The sequence below is a fragment of the Arabidopsis lyrata genome (assembly GCF_000004255.2).
Source record: "Arabidopsis lyrata subsp. lyrata unplaced genomic scaffold ARALYscaffold_1, whole genome shotgun sequence".
Lineage (NCBI taxonomy): Eukaryota > Viridiplantae > Streptophyta > Magnoliopsida > Brassicales > Brassicaceae > Arabidopsis > Arabidopsis lyrata.
The window spans coordinates 5,712,780-5,733,182 of record NW_003302555.1 but is presented as its reverse complement, the minus strand read 5'-3'; the positions used below and the strand labels follow the sequence as shown (position 1 = coordinate 5,733,182).

The 20,403-nt window shown below is 32.7% G+C and overlaps 7 protein-coding genes across 10 annotated transcripts; 2 read left to right on the top strand and 5 right to left on the bottom strand.

Moving 5' to 3' along the window:
* Positions 1 to 1,202: 1,202 nt before the first annotated feature.
* LOC9326076 (putative pentatricopeptide repeat-containing protein At1g13630) lies at positions 1,203 to 4,890 on the top strand. Of its 3 annotated transcripts, XM_021015022.1 has the most exons (5): positions 1,203 to 1,851; positions 1,971 to 3,886; positions 3,975 to 4,106; positions 4,189 to 4,273; positions 4,468 to 4,890. In XM_021015022.1, the coding sequence occupies exons 1-4, from the start codon at positions 1,407 to 1,409 to the stop codon at positions 4,189 to 4,191; spliced, it is 2,496 nt and encodes an 831-aa protein (XP_020870681.1). In that variant the 5' UTR covers positions 1,203 to 1,406; the 3' UTR covers positions 4,192 to 4,273; positions 4,468 to 4,890. The 3 variants fall into 3 exon arrangements, with proteins under 3 accessions (XP_020870681.1, XP_020870679.1, XP_020870680.1); XM_021015020.1 differs by having other exon boundaries at positions 1,204 to 1,851; positions 1,971 to 4,106; XM_021015021.1 differs by lacking the exons at positions 3,975 to 4,106; positions 4,189 to 4,273; positions 4,468 to 4,890 and having other exon boundaries at positions 1,204 to 1,851; positions 1,971 to 3,509; positions 3,658 to 3,775.
* Positions 4,865 to 6,552, bottom strand: LOC9328825 (root meristem growth factor 2). Its single transcript, XM_021015023.1, has 3 exons — positions 5,746 to 6,552; positions 5,467 to 5,513; positions 4,865 to 5,307 (listed from the first exon to the last, which is right to left on the bottom strand). The coding sequence occupies exons 1-3, from the start codon at positions 5,822 to 5,824 to the stop codon at positions 5,098 to 5,100; spliced, it is 336 nt and encodes a 111-aa protein (XP_020870682.1). The 5' UTR covers positions 5,825 to 6,552; the 3' UTR covers positions 4,865 to 5,097.
* A 1,564-nt stretch (positions 6,553 to 8,116) lies between these two features.
* Positions 8,117 to 10,981, top strand: LOC9326075 (protein ABHD17B). 2 transcript variants are annotated; one of them, XM_002892716.2, is made up of 6 exons: positions 8,117 to 8,594; positions 9,482 to 9,518; positions 9,737 to 9,973; positions 10,085 to 10,132; positions 10,233 to 10,609; positions 10,731 to 10,981. In XM_002892716.2, the coding sequence occupies exons 1-6, from the start codon at positions 8,284 to 8,286 to the stop codon at positions 10,801 to 10,803; spliced, it is 1,083 nt and encodes a 360-aa protein (XP_002892762.1). In that variant the 5' UTR covers positions 8,117 to 8,283; the 3' UTR covers positions 10,804 to 10,981. The 2 variants fall into 2 exon arrangements, with proteins under 2 accessions (XP_002892762.1, XP_020866639.1); XM_021010980.1 differs by having other exon boundaries at positions 8,579 to 8,594; positions 9,742 to 9,973; positions 10,731 to 10,968.
* Positions 10,982 to 11,232: 251 nt separating this feature from the next.
* LOC9326074 (defensin-like protein 287) lies at positions 11,233 to 11,857 on the bottom strand. The gene is made up of 2 exons (XM_002889966.2): positions 11,556 to 11,857; positions 11,233 to 11,463 (listed from the first exon to the last, which is right to left on the bottom strand). The coding sequence occupies exons 1-2, from the start codon at positions 11,614 to 11,616 to the stop codon at positions 11,288 to 11,290; spliced, it is 237 nt and encodes a 78-aa protein (XP_002890012.1). The 5' UTR covers positions 11,617 to 11,857; the 3' UTR covers positions 11,233 to 11,287.
* Positions 11,858 to 12,432: 575 nt separating this feature from the next.
* Positions 12,433 to 12,878, bottom strand: LOC9326073 (putative defensin-like protein 288). Its single transcript, XM_021013784.1, is given in 3 exon segments — positions 12,433 to 12,611; positions 12,614 to 12,704; positions 12,864 to 12,878. Coding segments are annotated over 3 exon segments (204 nt in total). The 3' UTR covers positions 12,433 to 12,513.
* An 898-nt stretch (positions 12,879 to 13,776) lies between these two features.
* On the bottom strand, positions 13,777 to 14,297 carry LOC9326072 (defensin-like protein 286). The gene is made up of 2 exons (XM_002889964.2): positions 14,166 to 14,297; positions 13,777 to 14,067 (listed from the first exon to the last, which is right to left on the bottom strand). Exons 1-2 carry the CDS (start codon positions 14,224 to 14,226, stop codon positions 13,892 to 13,894), a joined length of 237 nt encoding a protein of 78 aa, XP_002890010.1. The 5' UTR covers positions 14,227 to 14,297; the 3' UTR covers positions 13,777 to 13,891.
* Positions 14,298 to 16,006: 1,709 nt separating this feature from the next.
* On the bottom strand, positions 16,007 to 16,572 carry LOC9326071 (defensin-like protein 268). Its single transcript, XM_002889963.2, has 2 exons — positions 16,467 to 16,572; positions 16,007 to 16,366 (listed from the first exon to the last, which is right to left on the bottom strand). Exons 1-2 carry the CDS (start codon positions 16,513 to 16,515, stop codon positions 16,104 to 16,106), a joined length of 312 nt encoding a protein of 103 aa, XP_002890009.1. The 5' UTR covers positions 16,516 to 16,572; the 3' UTR covers positions 16,007 to 16,103.
* Between the last annotated feature and the right edge of the window lie 3,831 nt (positions 16,573 to 20,403).

Here is a 20,403-nt window from a genome sequence, read left to right as displayed (position 1 = left end):
AGAACTAATTACACCTAAGTTGGTGAAATGTGGATTTCATATTTGTGAAATTTTACCGTATTTGAATATTTTCTTCATTGGTGTATATAGTTACAAAGAAACGGCAAAAAATCATATAGACATAGTGAAGTTTATTTAAGTTGAAAAAGAGATACTACGATTTTACATTTATTTAAGTTGTTTTTAGATCTAATGCATGCATCAAGAAAGGTGTCAAATAATCAAATTGGTGAAGTGATCCATCTTATTACCTTTTCTATATGTAATTTTACATTTAAAATTTAATCTGTTGTAGTTCTTCTTTCTGTACTTGATTTGAAATACTAATTGATAGATGTATAATTTAATTTGAGTATTATTGCATGAATGAAACTTTCATCTTCCAATAAGTTTTGTAGTGTTTTGTCATGTTAAAGTAAATAGAAAAGAAGAATTAATTACGGATTTTGCCCTTTTTTATAGTGGCATTTGTGGATTTTGCCATTTTTTGAATAGTTTGTAGATTTTGCCTTTTTTCAGGTTCCAAAAATATGATTTAACATGCGTTTCACTCGTTATGTTTGGGTTTAGTCGGTTCCATTTGTTCTTAGGGTTTAGTATTTGGTATAAAGTACGTATTTTTGCAAAAAAAATCACAAAATACGTACATTTTTAAGTGTTAAAAAAGGGCAAAATCCGTAAACTATTAAAAAAATGACATTTTCGTAAGTTTTTCCTAAAAAATGGCATTTTAGACAATAATCTCATAGAAGAAACAATTTCGGTCTGTGATGCCCTTAGATTAAAAAAACCACACTAGTCTAGTTCGCACTCATCACTTCTTCGTTTAGTGGAAAATATGATTATTGATATGGTTACGGTGAATTAAATAATTATAAACCAGATTATTCTTAGCTTCTACTCTTTGCTGCTGCATGCTCTCATGTTTAATAGAAATGAACGTTTCGCCTATTTTAGACAACGAACTCTCATCTTTTTTTTTTTATGTAATATACACTTTTTCTTACTACGTATGTGTTACTTTGTTAAATTTGTGATGCATGTAAAATATTTTTAACATCATCATATATTGATTTAATCAAATACGAAATGAAAAAAAAATAGATCAAATTGGACAATAGTACTGTCTAATTTGACTCTCTCACTTTCTAATTTTTGTAAACCGGCATGAAAGTTGAACCGGAGTATAAAATTGATTCGGTTAGTGGTTAACCGGAATTAGGTTTAAATCATAAACCCAATAATCGTAAAACCCTTTTTTTCTCCTCCGTCTGTTCTTCAAACTTGCCGGGAAAAGAAAACCAAAATTCTCTCCGGCGAACCTCAAATTCGCTTAATTTTCTCTGAAAAACGACAAGGGCATCTCCAGAAATCCCCCAATTGACAAACCCTAATCCACAAATTCCATGATCTGTAGATGGATTGCATTCAATTCAAGCAAAGTGTCTCGTACTCTCTCTTCTTTCTCTTCTTTCTTATTCACTAAATCCTCCTTCTCCGTCGCCAAACTCGAAGATGAGTCATCACCCACAACCAATTTCACTTCCGATCACAGAGACTTCTACCAAGAGATTCTCTTTGGGATGAAGAAGATTGGTTTCCGTGAGTTTCTTCACGGGCATCACTTTCGAGGCTTGGTTTCGGAATTGAGACAGATACACGTCGAAGATATCATGGCTGAATTAATGTCTGAAAGCTCAGATCTTTCGGTTTGGTTTTTCAAAGAGCTGAGAGATATTTATGGGTTTCGTCATTCCAGATTTTCCACATTGTTGGTTTCACATATTTTCGCAGGTCAAAGACGTTTCAAAGAGCTTCAAGTGATTCTGGAACAATTGCTCCAAGAAGAAGGCAAGTCCTCTACTTTCTTATTGTCTTCAATTTCAAATGAATTAAAGAACTTTAGGAGGAATTTTAGAGTTTGTTGTTTGGTTGGAATATGATTTGTTGTATCAATTTTCAATGTTTAGGCTCTGGTTCATCTTCTAGGCTTTGTGAACTTCTCTCTAATAGCTTCAGAAAGTGGGAGTCTACGGGATTAGTTTGGGATATGTTGTTGTTTCTTTCATCAAGATTGAGAATGGTTGATGAGTCTCTTTATATCTTGAAAAAGATGAAGGATCGGAACTTGAATGTGTCGACACAGTCGTACAACTCCGTTTTGTATAATTTTAGAGAGACGGATAAGATGTGGGATGTGTACAAGGAAATCAAGGATAAGAACGAGCACACGTACTCAACAGTTGTAGATGGTTTGTGTAGGCAACAAAAGCTAGAAGATGCAGTTTTGTTCCTCCGAACTTCAGAGTGGAAGGATATTGGCCCCTCTGTAGTTTCTTTTAATAGTATAATGTCAAGTTACTGTAAATTGGGTTTTGTAGATATGGCGAAGTCGTTTTTCTGTACAGTTTTGAAATGTGGATTGGTTCCTAGTGTATATAGTCACAATATACTCATCAACGGACTCTGTCTAGTTGGTTCTATCGCAGAAGCTTTAGAGTTGGCTAGTGATATGAATAAGCATGGAGTGGAACCTGATTCTGTGACATACAATATTCTTGTCAAAGGGTTTCATCTTCTCGGTATGATCAGTGGGGCTGGGGAGGTTATTCAAGATATGTTGGATAAAGGTTTGAGTCCTGATGTTATTACATACACAATATTACTATGTGGGCAATGTCAGTTAGGAAATATTGACATGGGTTTAATATTGCTGAAAGATATGTTGTCGAGGGGATTTGAGTTAAAAAGTATCATCCCCTATAGTGTAATGCTCAGTGGTTTATGTAAAACAGGACGAGTAGATGAAGCTTTGTCGTTATTCTATGATTTGGAAGCGTATGGTCTGACCCCTGATCTCGTGGCATATTCTATTGTGATTCATGGCCTGTGCAAGTTAGGAAAATTTGATATGGCTGTTAGGGTTTACGACGAGATGTGTTACAAAAGAATTCTTCCGAATTCTAGGACACTTGGTGCTATTATGCTCGGTTTATGTCAGAAAGGGATGTTACTTGAGGCAAGATCGCTTCTGGATTCTCTGATTTCAAGTGGAGACACACTGGATATTATTCTGTACAATATCGTAATTGACGGGTATGCAAAGTCTGGTTGCATTGAGGAGGCGTTAGAGTTATTCAAGGTAGCTATTGAGAGTGGGATAACTCCTAACGTTGCAACTTTTAATTCTTTGATTTACGGGTATTGCAAAACCCAGAATATAGCTGAGGCTAGAAAAATCTTGGATGTCATCAAGTTATATGGATTGGTTCCAAGTGTTGTGAGTTATACAACTCTGATGGATGCGTACGCAAATTGTGGAAGTATCAAAAGCATAGAAGAATTGCGCAGGGAAATGAAAGCAGAAGGAATCCCACCAACCAATGTCACGTACTCAGTGATTTTTAAAGGACTTTGCAGAGGCTGGAAACTTGAAAATTGCAACCAGGTACTCAGGGAAAGGATACTCGAAAAATTCAACCATGTACTCAGGGACATGGAATCTGAAGGTATAACTCCAGATCAGATCACATACAATACAATTATTCAGTATCTATGCAGAGTTAAACATTTATCCAGAGCATTTGAGTTATTTAAAAAAATGAAATCTCAAAATCTTGATCCTACGTCTGCTACTTATAATATTCTAATCGACAGCCTTTGTATCTACGGTTGCATAAGGAAAGCTGACAGGTTTCTCTATTCGCTCCAGAAGCGGAATGTTAGTTTGTCCAAATTTGCTTATACCACAGTGATCAAGGCACATTGTGTAAAAGGTGACCCTGAAATGGCAGTGATTCTATTTAATCAGCTGCTGGACAGAGGATTCAATGTTTCCATCAGGGACTATAGCGCGGTCATCAATCGTTTGTGTAGGAGACATTTAGCAATTGAGAGCAAATACTTCTTCTGTCTAATGTTATCTCGCGGTATTTCGCCTGACTTAGACATTTGCGAAGTGATGATCAAGTCAGATGAATTGCTTTCCTGGACAATCAAATGGGGTTTGTTGCCTGATCAGTAATCAGAAAAGTTTTGTCTGTTGTCCCATCTTATCTGCTAACTGCAGAAGACACGCATTTTCAGTAGAGAAACTGTCTCATGAGGTAAATGTTATTATGCTGTTACTGTAAAAAGAAACCAAAAAGTTACTTAGGTAATTATCTGATGTTTTATTGTCTTCCTCAGTGATCCAGTTAACAGATTAATCTTAGCTACTGGATGGTATCATCGGGCAACAATAGTATCACATTGGCTTCTTTGACGAATTGCGGTAAGTAATGAATCTTAGTAACCTTTGAAATTGATAATGTGAACTTATGAGGCCTTTTTGGTTAGATTGGAAATATGAACAGGGGACTTCTTATGTCTTCCACTTTTTATCAAGTTTCTACTTTCCTCAACCCAAACTCAAGTGTCCTTGGTCGTTTTGCTACTTGAGTCTAAGACTGTAATTACTTTCTTCAGGTTCTTCTGAAGATAAAGTCACTTGTTCTTGTGCTTCCCTAGCTTGGTTCAAAACGGAGGGAGGAATCAAAATGGTCCGGCCAGTGACAACAACCCCAATTATAACCTGTTTGGTCGTAAATAAGAGTATTTGATGCAAGTGGACAAAAGGGTTACTTCAGCTTTCTGTGAGGGACTAGGAGTCTGAGGCCATTCAACTACAAACCAAGACGGGTGAGATACATAATCCATTTTCGGAACCAAAAAGCTTTTTCCATTTTTCGACCAGATATCGCCGAAGATTCTTACTGTAACTTTTTGATAGTTTGTTGTTCTTGCTCATTCAAGAGCATATCTTGTCTCTCTGAAATATTCTTTTGTACCAATTCCCAACACTAATGTAAGATCAGCACTTAATTTAAGAGAAGGATAACATTAAAACAACACAACTTGGTTATTACATACCACTTGGCACTTTTTATAAAATGACAACATTGAGACAACACAATTTGGTTATACATAACACTTTTTATCTATAATTAGAACGATCGACAAACACAAAGCTCCCAAATACCCATTTATGTATTGTACCATCTTATATTGATTATAATAAGGAACATTTTGTTGAGTCTCTCTCTATAAGAAATTTGATCAGTTGTTCTTGGGAGGATGGTGCCTTGGTTTCCAGTAGTCAGCAGTGTAGGCAACGAGATCATCCTCTTCCTCAACACTTGTCTCTTTATTCGTTGTCTTCTTCATCATCATCTTTGTCTTTTCCTTACTAAACTCTTCTCCAATTCTTCCTCGTACTTGTGCCTTCTTCATTGCATCATCATCATTATCATCAAGATGCTTCATAACCTACAATCTCTTTAGATTATATACATGTCTGTCGAAACTCAAACTGAATGCAACTGCATGCTATATATGAATTCGCAGTCGTGAATAATGTAACAATTGCTTCCAGTATTCATTACTCAAGAAAAACATAAGAGTTAAATTTTTAAAGAACATATATACCTTTGCATTTGAACCGACGTCAACACTTGACACTTCATCCTTACCTCCTGATGAAAAATAGGACATAATATATTAAGTGCATTTTAATATAATCATGCATGCAACTATATATATCATGCAAATTGGAAAAAAAAAAAAAAAGAAGAAGAAATAGCTTTTAGTAAGTTCGATTCTCATAAAGCAAGCTTTTACGTATAACTGTGAGTTAATTATTCCGAATGTTCATGATATTTTGATGATTAATAATAGAGAAGCGGGAAATAGAAGAGAGAGATAAACCATGAAGAGAATATCCAAAGGAGAGGCGAAACAAAAGAAGGATCAACAAACACAGAAAGCTTGAAGTGACATTGGTCATCTCTTATTTTCTTCCCTTAGCTACGAAAATGTTCTCAAAATGAGTTATGAGATCAAAGTACGCAAGAATGATGAAGATTAGAAGAAGGCTAACTAGTGTTTATATAGGAGATCTAAGAAGAAGAACCCAAGAGAATTTCAAATCTAAGCTATTTTTACTTTACCATAAGCCATGTGTCTCTATTGGGGACCTGCCATGCATAGACATTGGGACATGCGTTAAAATCCCCGAACAATGTAAAAAACTGCGAATTACAACTTGAGATCTAAGTTCACACCCATAATTATAACTAAATTAAGTAAATGAAGTTTTATAGTCTTAAAATCTAAATATATTTGATATTTCGCAATAAGCTTATAATACCTATCTTATTAAAATATTTGGTCGAACTTAGAACACCAACTAAGGCACCGTTCATAACAATCATCTTGTTGACCATATAAGTTAAAGAATAAGGTGCTTACTAAGTCAATACGATGTAACATTCAAGAACATCCCTTGTTTTTCTTTAATTTAATTGCTCGGAAAGAGGAAATTAATTAAGAAAAGGAAAATGTAGTGATCTCAAATTATTATTCTCATAATTAATACACAAAGTATGATACTGAAAAATGCAAAAATTGACGTTGGGAATAGCCCAAAAATTAAACATCGAATAAGGAGAAGAAACATAACGTACAATGCAATTTACAGATGTGCGTGTTTTGTGTTTGTCTCTTACTCTATTACCACTTTTCTCATACTCGAGAACAATAAAAGTAACCCTTGTTCCATCATTTATAATTTAATCTTAATCAACAAATATTTGTTTCTTCTATATACGTAAGTAAACACACACATACAATATATATACTAGTTAATTAAATTAACTGTCTAGTAGTCGGTTATTTTTGTTCCATTATATTAGTCTTATTTTTAGTAGTAGCTAAGAAAACGATATTTGGTGTTCAAAAAAACAAAAGAAAAATATCTTTTAAATCATGAATTATTTTAAACCGTATAAGATTCACAAATTTTAGTTGACAAAAGAAATCAACAAATTTTATTTGAATCTATACAATAAAAAAAAAATTGGCAGCCGAAGGAAGTCGGTCAAATATGAGTTATATTAGTTAGTTAATATGGACGATGAATCAGTGGGTGTGGAATGTAACCTATGGTCTATAGCTCTATATAGCTAATAGCTTCCATAATTGGAATATGTGTATTTTTGTTAGTATCAAAATTGTGTATGCTATTTCTCCCACATTGCACCAAATTTCGAGTACCTAATTGCTTTACCCGATCAGAATTCATAACATAATATTTTGTATTAGTACCATTACTGTATCATCTGAAGTTAATTCGATTAAACTATAATGTGTGAAACTGCTAAAAAAAGGGATAATCCGTGCACATTTATATAACATATTTTTTTCTTTTATACTACTACAAATTTGAAGGTCTGAAATTATCAACCATTTTTATTAAGACTTTTATCTGTATATTAACAAATTAGTCGTGCAAGTGATTTTCATTAAACCTGATGAATTTCATAAACATTTTCTTATTTGCATGAACTATCGTGTAAATCTTATGAATTTGAAACCAGATGAATTTTCATCAATTCGCATGAATACTAGTATATTACATTGCTCATAATGGGCTTTACGAATGCATAGAGGCCCAATTGCAGGGACTTATCATGTCGTCAACCATGCAATGTTGCAACTAAGCATAATTTGAATTTATATTTCGTTAACCCAAAAAGGTGTTGCTAGTGTAATTGCAAAAGAAAGATTGATGTGAATTTTCCTTAAGTAATGATGAGAGTAAACTTTCTGTCCCTCCAAACGAATAAGATTACAAATAAATTTAGAGCGATTTATTCTCCACTACACATCATTGTTTCCCTTTTTTAGATTCAATTGTATATTCTTTCAATAAATAATGATTTATTTATATTTCTATAATGCAAGTAGCATCTAGAAGATGAGAACAATGATCAGTATGTGGGCGTGCGTGTATCCTCAATCATCTTAGTCTTTTATACTGATAAGTAAAAATTTGTTTCTTCTGATAATTAGATAAGTAACATACTTATTCAATATTCTTACGATTATTTTTGACACAATGTTTGGGTTATACGTTTTGAAAAATGTGATTATGTAGGTTATATATCGCTCCAAAGTAATAAGAAAACCCCGTGAAAAATGAAGGGGGAACATTTTACACAGTTAAGGAAATTAATATATTATGTTAAGCCTTAATCTTAGCCATACATATTTAGATGGATACTATATATATAAAGAAAGAAAGAGCATTTAAAAGGGAAATTTTAGCATCCATTTCTAACCATATTATGAATAAATTAATAAACAATATCAATAGATTATAGCATCCATCATTATTGCATATAGGCCATTCTTGTCTTCTATCACCAAAAAAAAAAGAAAGAGAGAAAAGTTTCTTTGAGTGAAATGGGAATTGCGACGTCGACGATGGCGGCGAAGTTAGCATTCTTCCCACCAAATCCGCCGTCGTACACGGTGGTGACTGAGGAATCAACGGGGAAGATGAGGATTTCTACGAACATGCCGCATTACCTAAGAGATGAGAACATCGAAGTGGTGAAGATAAGGACGAGAAGAGGGAATGAGATTGTGGCCATGTATGTGAAAAATCCAACCGCTAAACTCACCGTTTTGTTTTCTCATGGCAACGCCGCTGATCTTGCTCACATTTTCTACATCTTCGCCGAACTAATTCAACTCAATGTCAATCTCATGGGGTTAGTGTTTTATATATGCATGAACACCATTAAATTCACTTGTCTTTTATTTTTTGATACTAACGGTATAGTTGATACCCCTGTTCTAAAAATCCCCGCCTAGTCCCGATTACTCTCCGCTTAATCGCTAGGCCCACCCTATCCGCCTCGATTAATGACTAATCCCCTAAAAAATCAGTAACCCGATTATTCTCCGCCTAATCCGATTACTTTCCGCCTAATCTTATATACCCCGATTATTTTTTAGATTGCAAGTATAAAAAAACTTTTTATTTTTGTTATTTAATCATTTGAATGGAGAGTTTGTGATGTTTTACAATAACTTGTGTTCAAATTTTAATAAAAATCATAAATTTGTAATAAAAATCATAAATTTGTAATAAAAATCATAAATTTTTACAATATTGGATTAATATATTTTAAAAATATTAAAATAACCCTAAAACTAATCTCCGATTAATCCCCGATTTTAATCCGATTTTCCGATTAATCGCTAGGCCCATGCCGAGCGCCCGACTAGCGCCTAGCGATTTTTCAAACAAGGGTTGATACATATATTAAATTGTTTTTAGTTTTATTATGACCTTCTTGAGGGATAGCTTTTGTTTCTGTAGTCTTGTTTTGAGAATGAGACAAGATTAGGTTAGGATTGAGCATAGGATTCCAAATTCATTTTTAATCCCAAAACTCAGATCATTTCGTCAAATTTCTTAGCTCGCTGTTTCTTTTTTAAATGTAAGACGCATTATTTCTTTTAAATATATTAACTATATAAAAAAGGTTGGTGTACTTCACTACCGAGACGACCGAATTGTAAAAATAATAATAATTGGGTTCTTTTTATTATTATTAATACAGTATATGGTTTAATGTGATGATAATTGCAGATATGATTACTCAGGATATGGGCAATCTTCTGGTAAGGTAAGTCATTTATTTCGATTATTTCTAATCACCATAGTCTTTTTTTATTATTATTATTATTGTGGGGGGACTAATTAGCGCGTATACGAATATGTAAACCCAAAAAGCAAATTTAAAAACTACTGTCAGCCCCATATAATGAATACTCCAATTAAGAAGTTCACATTGATTGTTGAGTATATGATATTTTGTGTGATTTGGATCGTAAATTTTGAAAGCCAAGCGAGCAAGAGACGTACGCAGATATCGAAGCAGCTCACAATTGGCTAAGAGAGACGTACGGTACAAAAGATGAACGTATCATTTTGTATGGACAATCCGTTGGAAGTGGACCGTCGCTTGAGCTAGCTTCTCGTCTTCCACGTCTCCGAGCACTTGTTCTTCATAGTCCTTTCTTGTCCGGTCTACGAGTCATGTACCCTCTCAAGCACTCCTTCCCGTTCGACATTTACAAGGTTCGATCGTTCTTATATATCTTCCTTGATTTTACTAAATACCCCAAACTAAGGATAACTACGTACGTACATTATTGTTTAGGCAAACTTATAAGAGTTCTCTTTTTGCAGAATATCGACAAAATTCATCTCGTAAACTGTCCTGTTCTTGTAATTCATGTAAGTGTGTTTTCATTGCAATATACATATATTCATTCTTATTATATTTATACGAGATTATAGTAACAACTTGGTATAATTCTCTTTGCGTGCAATGCAGGGAACAGATGACGACGTGGTGAATATTTCACATGGAAAACATTTATGGGGACTATGCAAAGAAAAATATGAACCCTTGTGGCTTAAAGGAAGAGGCCATTGTGATATTGAGACGTCTCCTGAGTACTTACCTCACTTAAGAAAGTTCATTTCAGCCATTGAGAAGCTTCCAGTTCCAAAATTCCGACGCCTATCATTGGCTGATGACCACAAGAAAGAGAAATCAACAAAGAGTAGTAATTGGATTGGATCTAGACATAGCATAGAATGTGTTACTACTGCAAGAGACAAATCAAGAAAGATTAGTATCGATCATCGGTTTGGGAAGGCGAGAAACAGCGTGGATAGCTCTGATCGGGCTAGGAATAGCTTCGACAGGTTAGTACTTAAACAATTGATGACCGAATAATTCAATTATAGAATTTACTTTTTGTTATTTGAAGTCGATATGTATCATATTTTGTACATGGGATCTTACTATCTAAATCTTTGGTTCTAGGTTGGGTGAAATGGTGAGATCAGTTCGGTTGTGTAATGTTGATTGTGTGAAGAATGCAGTTGCAGAGGTTTGATGATTGTTGTCACAATATTGTTTTTTCTGATTCGTTTGTTAGATTCTGTGGAAAAGAGAAACATCTTTAGTATGAACATATCTTCATTTTTATTTTTAAGAAGTCAATTATAAACATATATATATATATATATATATTCATATTTGATACCATTTAGTTTTCCAATAATTTTTTTTTTTTTCTTGACATCGAATGATCAATTTTCATCATTAAAAATCTACAACTACTCTTCCCGCAGAGATTATCATCGTACTTATAAATCGGGTGCTAGATGATAATTAATTTAGTGTGAATTTCTAGTTTTTTGTGTGGCTGGAATTTGATATGTCAATCTTAACACACGTTTCATTCCATATGTAATCATATAACAAATGATTGATATTGATACATAGTTTTCATTGTTATATCAATTGAACTTTTGCGCTTTATTTTTCTTTCACAATATAAAAAGAAAAAGAGAACATTTAGGAGAAATATGAGTTAATTAAACGGTTGGATTATTGGTTTCTGCTGTGAAACCATGGCATTTACAAGTTCCACTATCGCATCGACAATCGACACAAGCCTCACACGCAATGTTCTTTAAGCATTCCGTTTTCGTTTTGCATTTAAGTGAGATTGTGACATCCCCTTTTCCCATTTCCTCCGCAGACTCTGAAACTGCAAGAAGAAGAAAGAAAACAATTAAATTAAAACACTGTTAAGTGTTTAGAGTGGTCAACCATTGCGTTAAATGTAAAGAAACTAATTACCAGTCGCGGTGAAGACAAGAACGGCCAATAACACAGCTATAATTACGCGAAGATTGTTCATTTTTCTCTCTAATTATGTTTTGAAACCGATTCCTTCTGTTGAATATGAAAGGAACGATGTATATTATTTTAGTTTGGTTTGTAATGAAATTAGTGTAGTATACACAGATATGACAGAACAACACATATCTAGTGATTTTATCTGTTTTTTTTTTTAATGTTTGGAAATAGAAATCTATATTTATTACTTAGTAAACATAAATGAAAATATCATATCTTTTGTTGACTAATAATATATATTTTTTTACTAATAATATCTTTTTTGTTGACTAATAATATCTTCTTCTTTTTTTGTGCAAAGTTGACTGATAATATGTAATACTATTAATTGGGGAACATTTTTGAGTAAAATAGTTATGGAGGTGTTAAACTTTTCATGAAATGTCATTAGAAAGCTGTATTTATAATTAAAAAAAAAACACTTATTAAGGGCAAAACTATCTTATACTTTTTCGTACTTGTTCCTATATTTAATGATTAAATCATTTAAAATTATATTCCAAAAATAAAATAAAATTCTTTTTAAATACCCTAAAGTATCTTCCGAAAACTTGTATAGCCAATCAAATTTAATAAAAAAAAGATTTCATATCAAATTATATCCTATTAATTATTTTAAATCATTATATTTTATCTCTCATCTCTGTTTGATCATTTTACATAAAAAAAAAAAATTTATCCATATATCAAAAAGAAATATTTTTTTTTGTGATGTGTTAAAAACTGCCACTAGTGATTAAATCTGGAAGTTAATTTCAGGCAAAGTTAGTTTAGTTTTTTTTCACCAAATTGTCAATCACGAAAAAAATTTCATCAATTGAAATTTTTCACTTTTTAATTATTCATTTGCATTACAAGAAACAAAAGAGGATTTAAAAAAGAAAAAGAAATGGACAAATTAAGGAGTTAATGGCGCAGCTGTTGGATTTCCCTTGTCTCCACCAAAACCATGGCATTTACATAATCCTTTATCACATCGGCAATCAACACAAGCTTCACAAGCAATGTTTGTGAAACAGTCCGATTTCTTTTTGCATGTGAACGTGATTATGATCTCTTTCTTATTGGCTTCCACCACAGAGTTTGAAACTGCCAAAAAAAATAAAAAAAATCCATATTCAAAACAAGGTTCTTGGTATATAAGATAATAAGAAACACTAATTGAAAATTGAATTTTAGATTTAGAAACGAAAACTAAATACAAGTCGCAGTGAAGACAAGAGCGGCCAAAAACACTGCAATGGTTACGCGAAGGTTGGTCATATTTTCTCCTAGCTCTGAACAGATTTCGTTTGAAGAATATGAGGTGTGAATAACTTTAGTTTAGTTTGCGATGGAATGAAGAAAGACTACAATAATAGGTATATATAGAGCATGATGAGGTCCAGAAAGTTGCTTCGTTGCCTAAAATATTTTTGCTTTCGTCAATGTTTTCATTAAATAACGCATAATGTCAAATTAATTTTACATATTCATTAAATAAGGTGTTCTAAAAATCTATGGCTTTTTGTAGAAATTAAATTTATCCCAAAAGAAGTGACGGTTACGTGGATAGAAAAAAATATCTATGGCTTTTGTCGTTTGTCCAATTAAACTTTGGTGGCTCCGGAAAGCTATTTTGCCGTTTTGAAGGTGTCATAAGAAAAAAATAAAATAAAAATGTATCCTAAGAATTTATGGCTTTTCTTTTTCCATATTGCTGGTTTAGGGCTCAGGGCCACCCCAAAAAAATGTAAGTCTTGTATTTTGAAGTTAGACCTGGGCTTTTGATATACAATTGTAAATCGATAATTACATTATTTGTTGTTTCTACAAGCACTATTTTAGATATATTATCATAAAATATGTTCAGACCAAACCGACAGGGTGATTAGCTTATTTCTTCTATGTGCATTTTTAACGCTATCAGCCATAAGTTATGTTATCTAAACTCTAACTATGATCTCATGATTTTGTATGTAATCTTATGTAATGATCTGGGCGATTACTAGGCGGTTGCAGAAAATTGGTATCGGGTTATGGACTTTGGAAAGCATAACACATACATAATTGAACCAGATTGATTTACTCAGCCACACCATCTCCAAGCAAAATCATGTTATATATAATCTCGGTCACAAAACCTTTCATTCGATATATAGTTTTGTATACTAATTAATTGTTGATATATATAATCTTCATTACCAGTTATATCAATTGAACATAATGTATTATTTTCTTTTGCATTACAAACAAAAGAGTATATAGGAGAAAGACAAGTTCAAGATGCAGTTGGATCAAGGGCTTGGGGGTTTAGAGCCATGGCATTTACAAGTTCCATTATCGCATTTGCAATTGCGATAGGAACAATGCTTACATGCAATATGGTTTAAACAACCCTGGTCCAATTTACAATTGTTTTCTATGAATCCGGATATAGTGTCCACCTTAGATTCATCCAAAGAATTTGTAACTGCCAAATAAAATATAAAAAGAATTAATACGAACGTTGTTTATATCAAAGCGGCCAACAAACAAAGTGTTACAATAATGTATATTGAAACTAAATACCAGTTGTGGTGAAGACAAGAACGGCCAGGAACGCAATAATGGTTATTCGAAGATTCTTCATATTTGTCTCCGAGTTTTGAAAATGACTCTGTCTAATGAATTTAATCTGTAACTGATTTGTTGGTTTGTGATGATGGGCTCTAGATATTTATACACGTTAAAGAATTTATTGTGCTTAATTATTTTAATGTTTTTATTAAAATTCATTTGAAAAATTAGCAAAAAAAGTTAATTGGATTGGATTTACAGTTTTCAAAAAGTATTTAGTTATTAAAAACTTTGTGTGTGTGTTTTTAGTATATTTATAATTAAATTTTACTGACCTAAACTTAAAATTGATTAATTTTGACTTAAAGATAAATAAGAAATTTAATATTAAATTTTGAATGTTAATTGGATTGAATAATTTTCAAAATAGTAAATACAAGAATATGATAGAGTTAATTGGTAATGGTAAAATAATAATTTTAAGAACTAAATTTTGTATCTTAAATTGACCTTTTTCAATATTGAAAATTTGAAATGGGTTTATATTAATATTTTAAAATATATAAAAAATTAATTAATGAACATCCATAGATCATTGAGTTAGAAATATCTTTAAAAAGTAATCAAAGAAAATAAGCATTTAAAATTATGTATAAATAAAGTTTTAGATCTGCATCAAAGTATATGAATATTACAACAATAAATAGATTTTATATATTGTACTTCATTTTTTTGTTTAAATAGATTTTGTACTTCATTTAATAGTAATAGAAACAATATGCATTTATGGTAAATATATGATTTTAACTAATTAATATTAAAAGTCAGAAATATGTAAAACGAACAAAGATGAAAATTAATAAAAGTATATAAATAAAAACAAATGTGAGACTTTTTAAATAATGATTTATGTTTGTTATAAATTAATATTAATATATTATATAAAATAGAAGAAGAAAAAAACAGTCAAAGTGTCAAACTTTATACGCATTTAATTCCTTTTTAGTTTCTGAATGAATTACGGAGAGACATTGTCTCCCTGGGTCGCACTCAAAAAACTTTATACGCACATTTAAAAAAAAATAGTTAAATAATCTAAATTATTTCTAATTAAAAAAATCATGAAATACATTTTAGAACATAAAAATATGTTTAAAATGATATTTTATTTATTTTATAAAACTTATTTTGATTATTTTAAACTCCTATATATTCAAACTTATTTAATTAGTTGTCATTTTCATGCTTCATTGCTTCTACACACACACTATTTAAATACCCCCATCCAATCCACCATACATTAATACCAAACAGTAAATTAGTTCACAAATCCTACGCGTTAAATTGATAAACACGAAAATTCATGTTAAAGATATGATGGCAACATTGCTCATTTTTGTTTCCTTTCGTCCTTTGTTGTAAGTCTTGATTTCTCTCCTTTAACAGAAAAAAATAGTCTTGATATCTCTCTTTCTCTCTTAATTAGAAATTCGTTAATTCTATTATATGTTATCTTCTAGTCAAATATGTTTTGGATTTTTTTGTAATATATATATTTAATATCAATATTAGCGTACATGTTTTTGTTTTTATGGCAACCATCTCTACCTCTGTTTTACGATTAACCACTACGTTTCATTAGATATCAAAGAACCAATTTGTGCTAATTAGCTTCTATTGATCTCAACTATATACCTCTATGGGCAAAAGAGTTATCTTTTTCCAATTTTTTCTTTTAGGTCTTTCACATTTCTTCCTATGTCAGACAAAAGTCTTTTGGCTTTATCATAATAATGAGAATTTAAAACACACACCACCCCATCGAATATGTGACATATACTTAGCAAAATTAATATAATGAGAAATATTCATTTCCATATATTTGTAAAAACCATGTAAGCTCGACATTTCTTCTTTTAACTACCTATACGTTCACCGAAGTTGCATCAATCAACATATATAGCAATAACATGTATGCAAATCACATGTTGGATTGTATATACAGACTTTGTATTTGCACGTTGCCGGACAAACTTTGTTACATTGAGAGTTTCCATTGCAACGCGCACACTTTTCGATTTTAGGGTTAGGACCAATCACTGAAGGAGTAGGAACTTGAAGATCATCGCCACAGTTGCAGTAAGGATTTGTGGAAGGACAAAAGCATGGTTCTTTCCATTCTCTTACTATCGCATCAGATACCGACAATAAATCTGCATCCCAAAAGTAATAAAACATTAGTAAATGTTGCCAGAAGTGTAAAACGGATATTTCACATTCAAAGCTATGTATATATGTGTAGCATATTCTTACAATATGCAACAATAAGAGCGAATACAAAATGAAAGATAAGTCTCGCCATAGATTTTGCCCTTGCAATGAGAATAAAATTTCGATGTGAATAAATTGATTCATCTCTCTATATATAGACTATAGAGAGGAGACCTTAATGCAAAAAACTTTGACTATTGGTAGTAAACTTAATAAATTTTCAAAATTAATTTTGATAAGAACAAAATAATTAAGTGATTTTATTTTAGTTAATTGACTTCACAAGTTTTAAAGCTATGTTGGACCGTCATTATGGTAATACGATGTGATTCTTAAATTAAATGTTGACTTACTTGTTAGTATGTAAGAGCATGATTATAGGTGGGTTCTTAGAATTTGCTCTTAGCAATATTTAAGTAATTTATTTGTAAAAGTGATTGTTAAGAGATAGTATTTTTGAGTTAAGATTTCTGTGTGATTAATGGTAGGCTCTTAACATGTGGTTCTTAGAAAAAAAAATATTAATATAAAAATAAAATTTATAATTATAGAAAATTTAATAATTGTTACAAAGTAAAAAAATTAAAACATACATGAGATACAATTTATAACATAAATTACATAAAGCATAAATGTTTTAAACTTAATTTCTGGAATATTTTGTCCATATATGCTCGACCAAATCATTCTTCAATTGTTGATGCATACCTCGATCACGAACTCGAGCTCTATTGGTCATCAGAAGAAATTTGAAGGCATATCTGTAGAATATGTGAAATCCACCCGTGAACTTCCTGCAGATTCCGCTTGTTCGAATTCGGTCGTATCAAACAGAGTATACCCATCTCGTTCGTCTTCTACTATCATATTGTGAAGTATTATACATGCTCGCATAATATTTCCTATTTTTACCTTATCCCAAAGAAGAGCCGGATTTTTGACAATAGCAAATCGAGCTTGCAAAACTCCAAAAGCACGCTCGACATCTTTACGGCAAGCTTCTTGATGGGTTGCAAATAAAGATGCTTTTTCAGTTTGTGGAAGTGAAATAGATTGGATAAAAGTAGCCCATTTAGGATAAATGCCATCCGTGAGATAGTAACCCAAATTATACTCGTTCCCGTTGACTGTATAATTCACTGCTGGTGCTCGCCCTTTTAAGATGTCATCAAAAACCGGAGAGCGATCTAGAATATTAATATCGTTTAAAGTACCTGACGGTCCAAAAAACGCATGCCATATCCAAAGATCTTGGGAAGCTACAGCCTCTAAAACGATCGTTGGTTTTCCAGAGGCACGTGTATATTGTCCTTTCCAAGAGGTAGGGCAATTCTTCCACTCCCAATGCATACAATCAATGCTTCCCATCATCCCGGTAAATCCTCGAATCTCTCCAATAACGAGTAGCCGTTGAAGATCTTCTGCAGTGGGTAGTCGTAAGTATTCATCTCCAAAGCAATAAATAATTCCGTCAACAAAATGTTCCATGCACTTCATCGAAGTGGTTGCACCAATCCGCAGGTATTCGTCAACCGCATCAGCCGCTAAACCATATGCAAGCATACGAATTGCTGCTGTACACTTCTGTAGTGTAGATAAACTGTTTCTTCCTGTAGCATCTCTTTTTTGTTGAAAGAATGGAATTGTGGAGAGGCGATCAACAACACGCATGAATAATGGCTTATTCATTCTAAAACGGCGTCTGAATAGATTAGGAGGGAAAGTTGGATTTTCTGCGAAATAATCGTTCCATAACTGGATGTGTCCTTCTTCTCGATTTCTTTCAATATGGACTCGTTTTTTCCTCGGTTTTGCGGCTTGCTGACGATCACCGTAAGAATCCAAAGAATTATCCAACGCTTGCTGGAAAGCATTGGATAAAGCATTAGATAATTCTTCGTCCAACGCTTCTTCGAAATTGTAATTGGAAGATGAAGCCATTTTGTATGTATAATTTTTAGGAAGAAAAAGATTTGGGTTTAGAACAAGATATTGAAGTGAAAAGAAATAGAAGATGGTATTTGCTTATGGAATAAATTATGGTTTAGAATTGGTTTTAGATAAGTAATTGGTTGTGGTTCAACGATTTGGATTTCTTTTGTTGTGAGTTTGTAAGAAAAAGTAGACTGAGGAGAAGAGATAATTCATAGCAACATGAAATTTGTGATATTTATAGGCAATGTTCTCAAATAATACATGGTTACAAAGCATTTGTGACTTGTGGTACAAATCAATTTATTACTTGTGGTTACAAAGAAGTGAACAAATACGCTTGGTCCGTGACCAAAGAGAGAGTATCAAGTGGTCCAAAAGCTTGCTGGAAACTTGTGGTTACAAAGAAGTCTTGTGGTGTCCAAGTACAGATTCAGACTTGTCCTCTTCTTCTCCTTTCACGTGAACCTGCACATAATTCATACCAAGTTATTGCAAAAACCATAAGTTAAAAGACATGAAAGAAATCGAAACATAAACAAAAAGATACAAAGCCAAATTGAAACATAAAGACATAAAACAAATTGAAACATAAACTTCATTTAGCAAACATAAACCAGAAATACAACCACAATTTCAAATTGAAACATAAACATAAAGACAGAAATCCAAGCAAGAAATTAAAAGCATAGACATAAATATAAAGACAGAAATACATGAGAGACATTCAAAGCAAAATATCCCTAATTAACTTGTTCTTTAGTTCTTCCTCAATTTCAGATAGAGGATCTGATTTAGATAAAAGAGAATCAAGCAACTTCGAGTTGGTAAGTTCCTTTCTAAAGGCATGTTCTTGCTGCTTCAAAGCAAACTCTTTTTGCCTTATCTCCCATAAAGCCTGAATCCTTTCTACATCCTGCCCTTCTTCTTCTACAAGTGGCGCAGTTGTGGCAGGCTTTTTGAGTTTTGCCTTGGCTGCCTTAACACCAGCAGGACGAGATTGAGATGCTTGAGACTCATTATGGGCTTGGGAAGCTTCAGAATCTACGTTTCTTCTTTTATTCTTGTCAGTGGATTTAGTGGACTGCTCTTGACACCACTTCTGCTCATTCCTCAACGCTCTCCATGCATGCTCCAAGTTGAACTTATTATCGTAGTCAGCCTCAAATATCTGATGCGCAAGCTTAATCAGATCGTCATCATTCATACCACTTGCCACCTGTCCTGCTGCAGCTTGGAAAGAACCCACAAACTTACAAACAAGCTCATTTATCTTGGCCCACCTTTGTTTAAAGTGGGTTGGCTCTCTCTTTTTCTCACCAGATATATTGGGACTTGCAGCATAATATGCTGCAATCCTCTTCTAGAATGCTACTCCTCTTTGCTCATTGCCAACAATGGCATCTTTACTTGTATTAAGCCACGCTGATATTAAGACTAAATCTTCTTGACTTGTCCACATGTTCCTCTTTCTTGGTGTGGATTTAGCTTTGGCGCTTCCACCTTGAGTTGTAGCTTCTGTCGCTTCTGTCCATTGGGTGTTGTAGGCAGGGAGATCAGATTCACCAAGTCTGATACTTGGTGATGCTGACTCACAAGCATTGGGGTTTAGGCTTCCTCTTTCTTGTTGACTTGTTAACATCTCCATGAAGCCAGCAGAGTTAGTATATGGATTCATCTCCAAGAGTTTCAGGGAGTTTACAAAGGGAATTAAAGAAAATGAAAGATGAGAGAATGAAAGAGAATGGGAGAATAAAAGAAGAATCCGAGAGAATGAAAGAGAATGGGAGAGAAAGAGAGACTTTATGTGTTAGTGTTTGTTTACAGTTGTGGGTAACAATCAATGATACACTTACTTCTAAACCCTAATGGAAACCAAACAAGCATTGATCAATTAAAAACTGATGTAGACAATCTAATTCAACATCAAAACTGACAGAAAGCAAACAATTAAAAACTCTTTTAAGATGCTTTTATCACTAAATTGACACAACCAAAACACTCAAGTCTCACCTAATATTAACTACAAAAATAATCAATGTTCTAA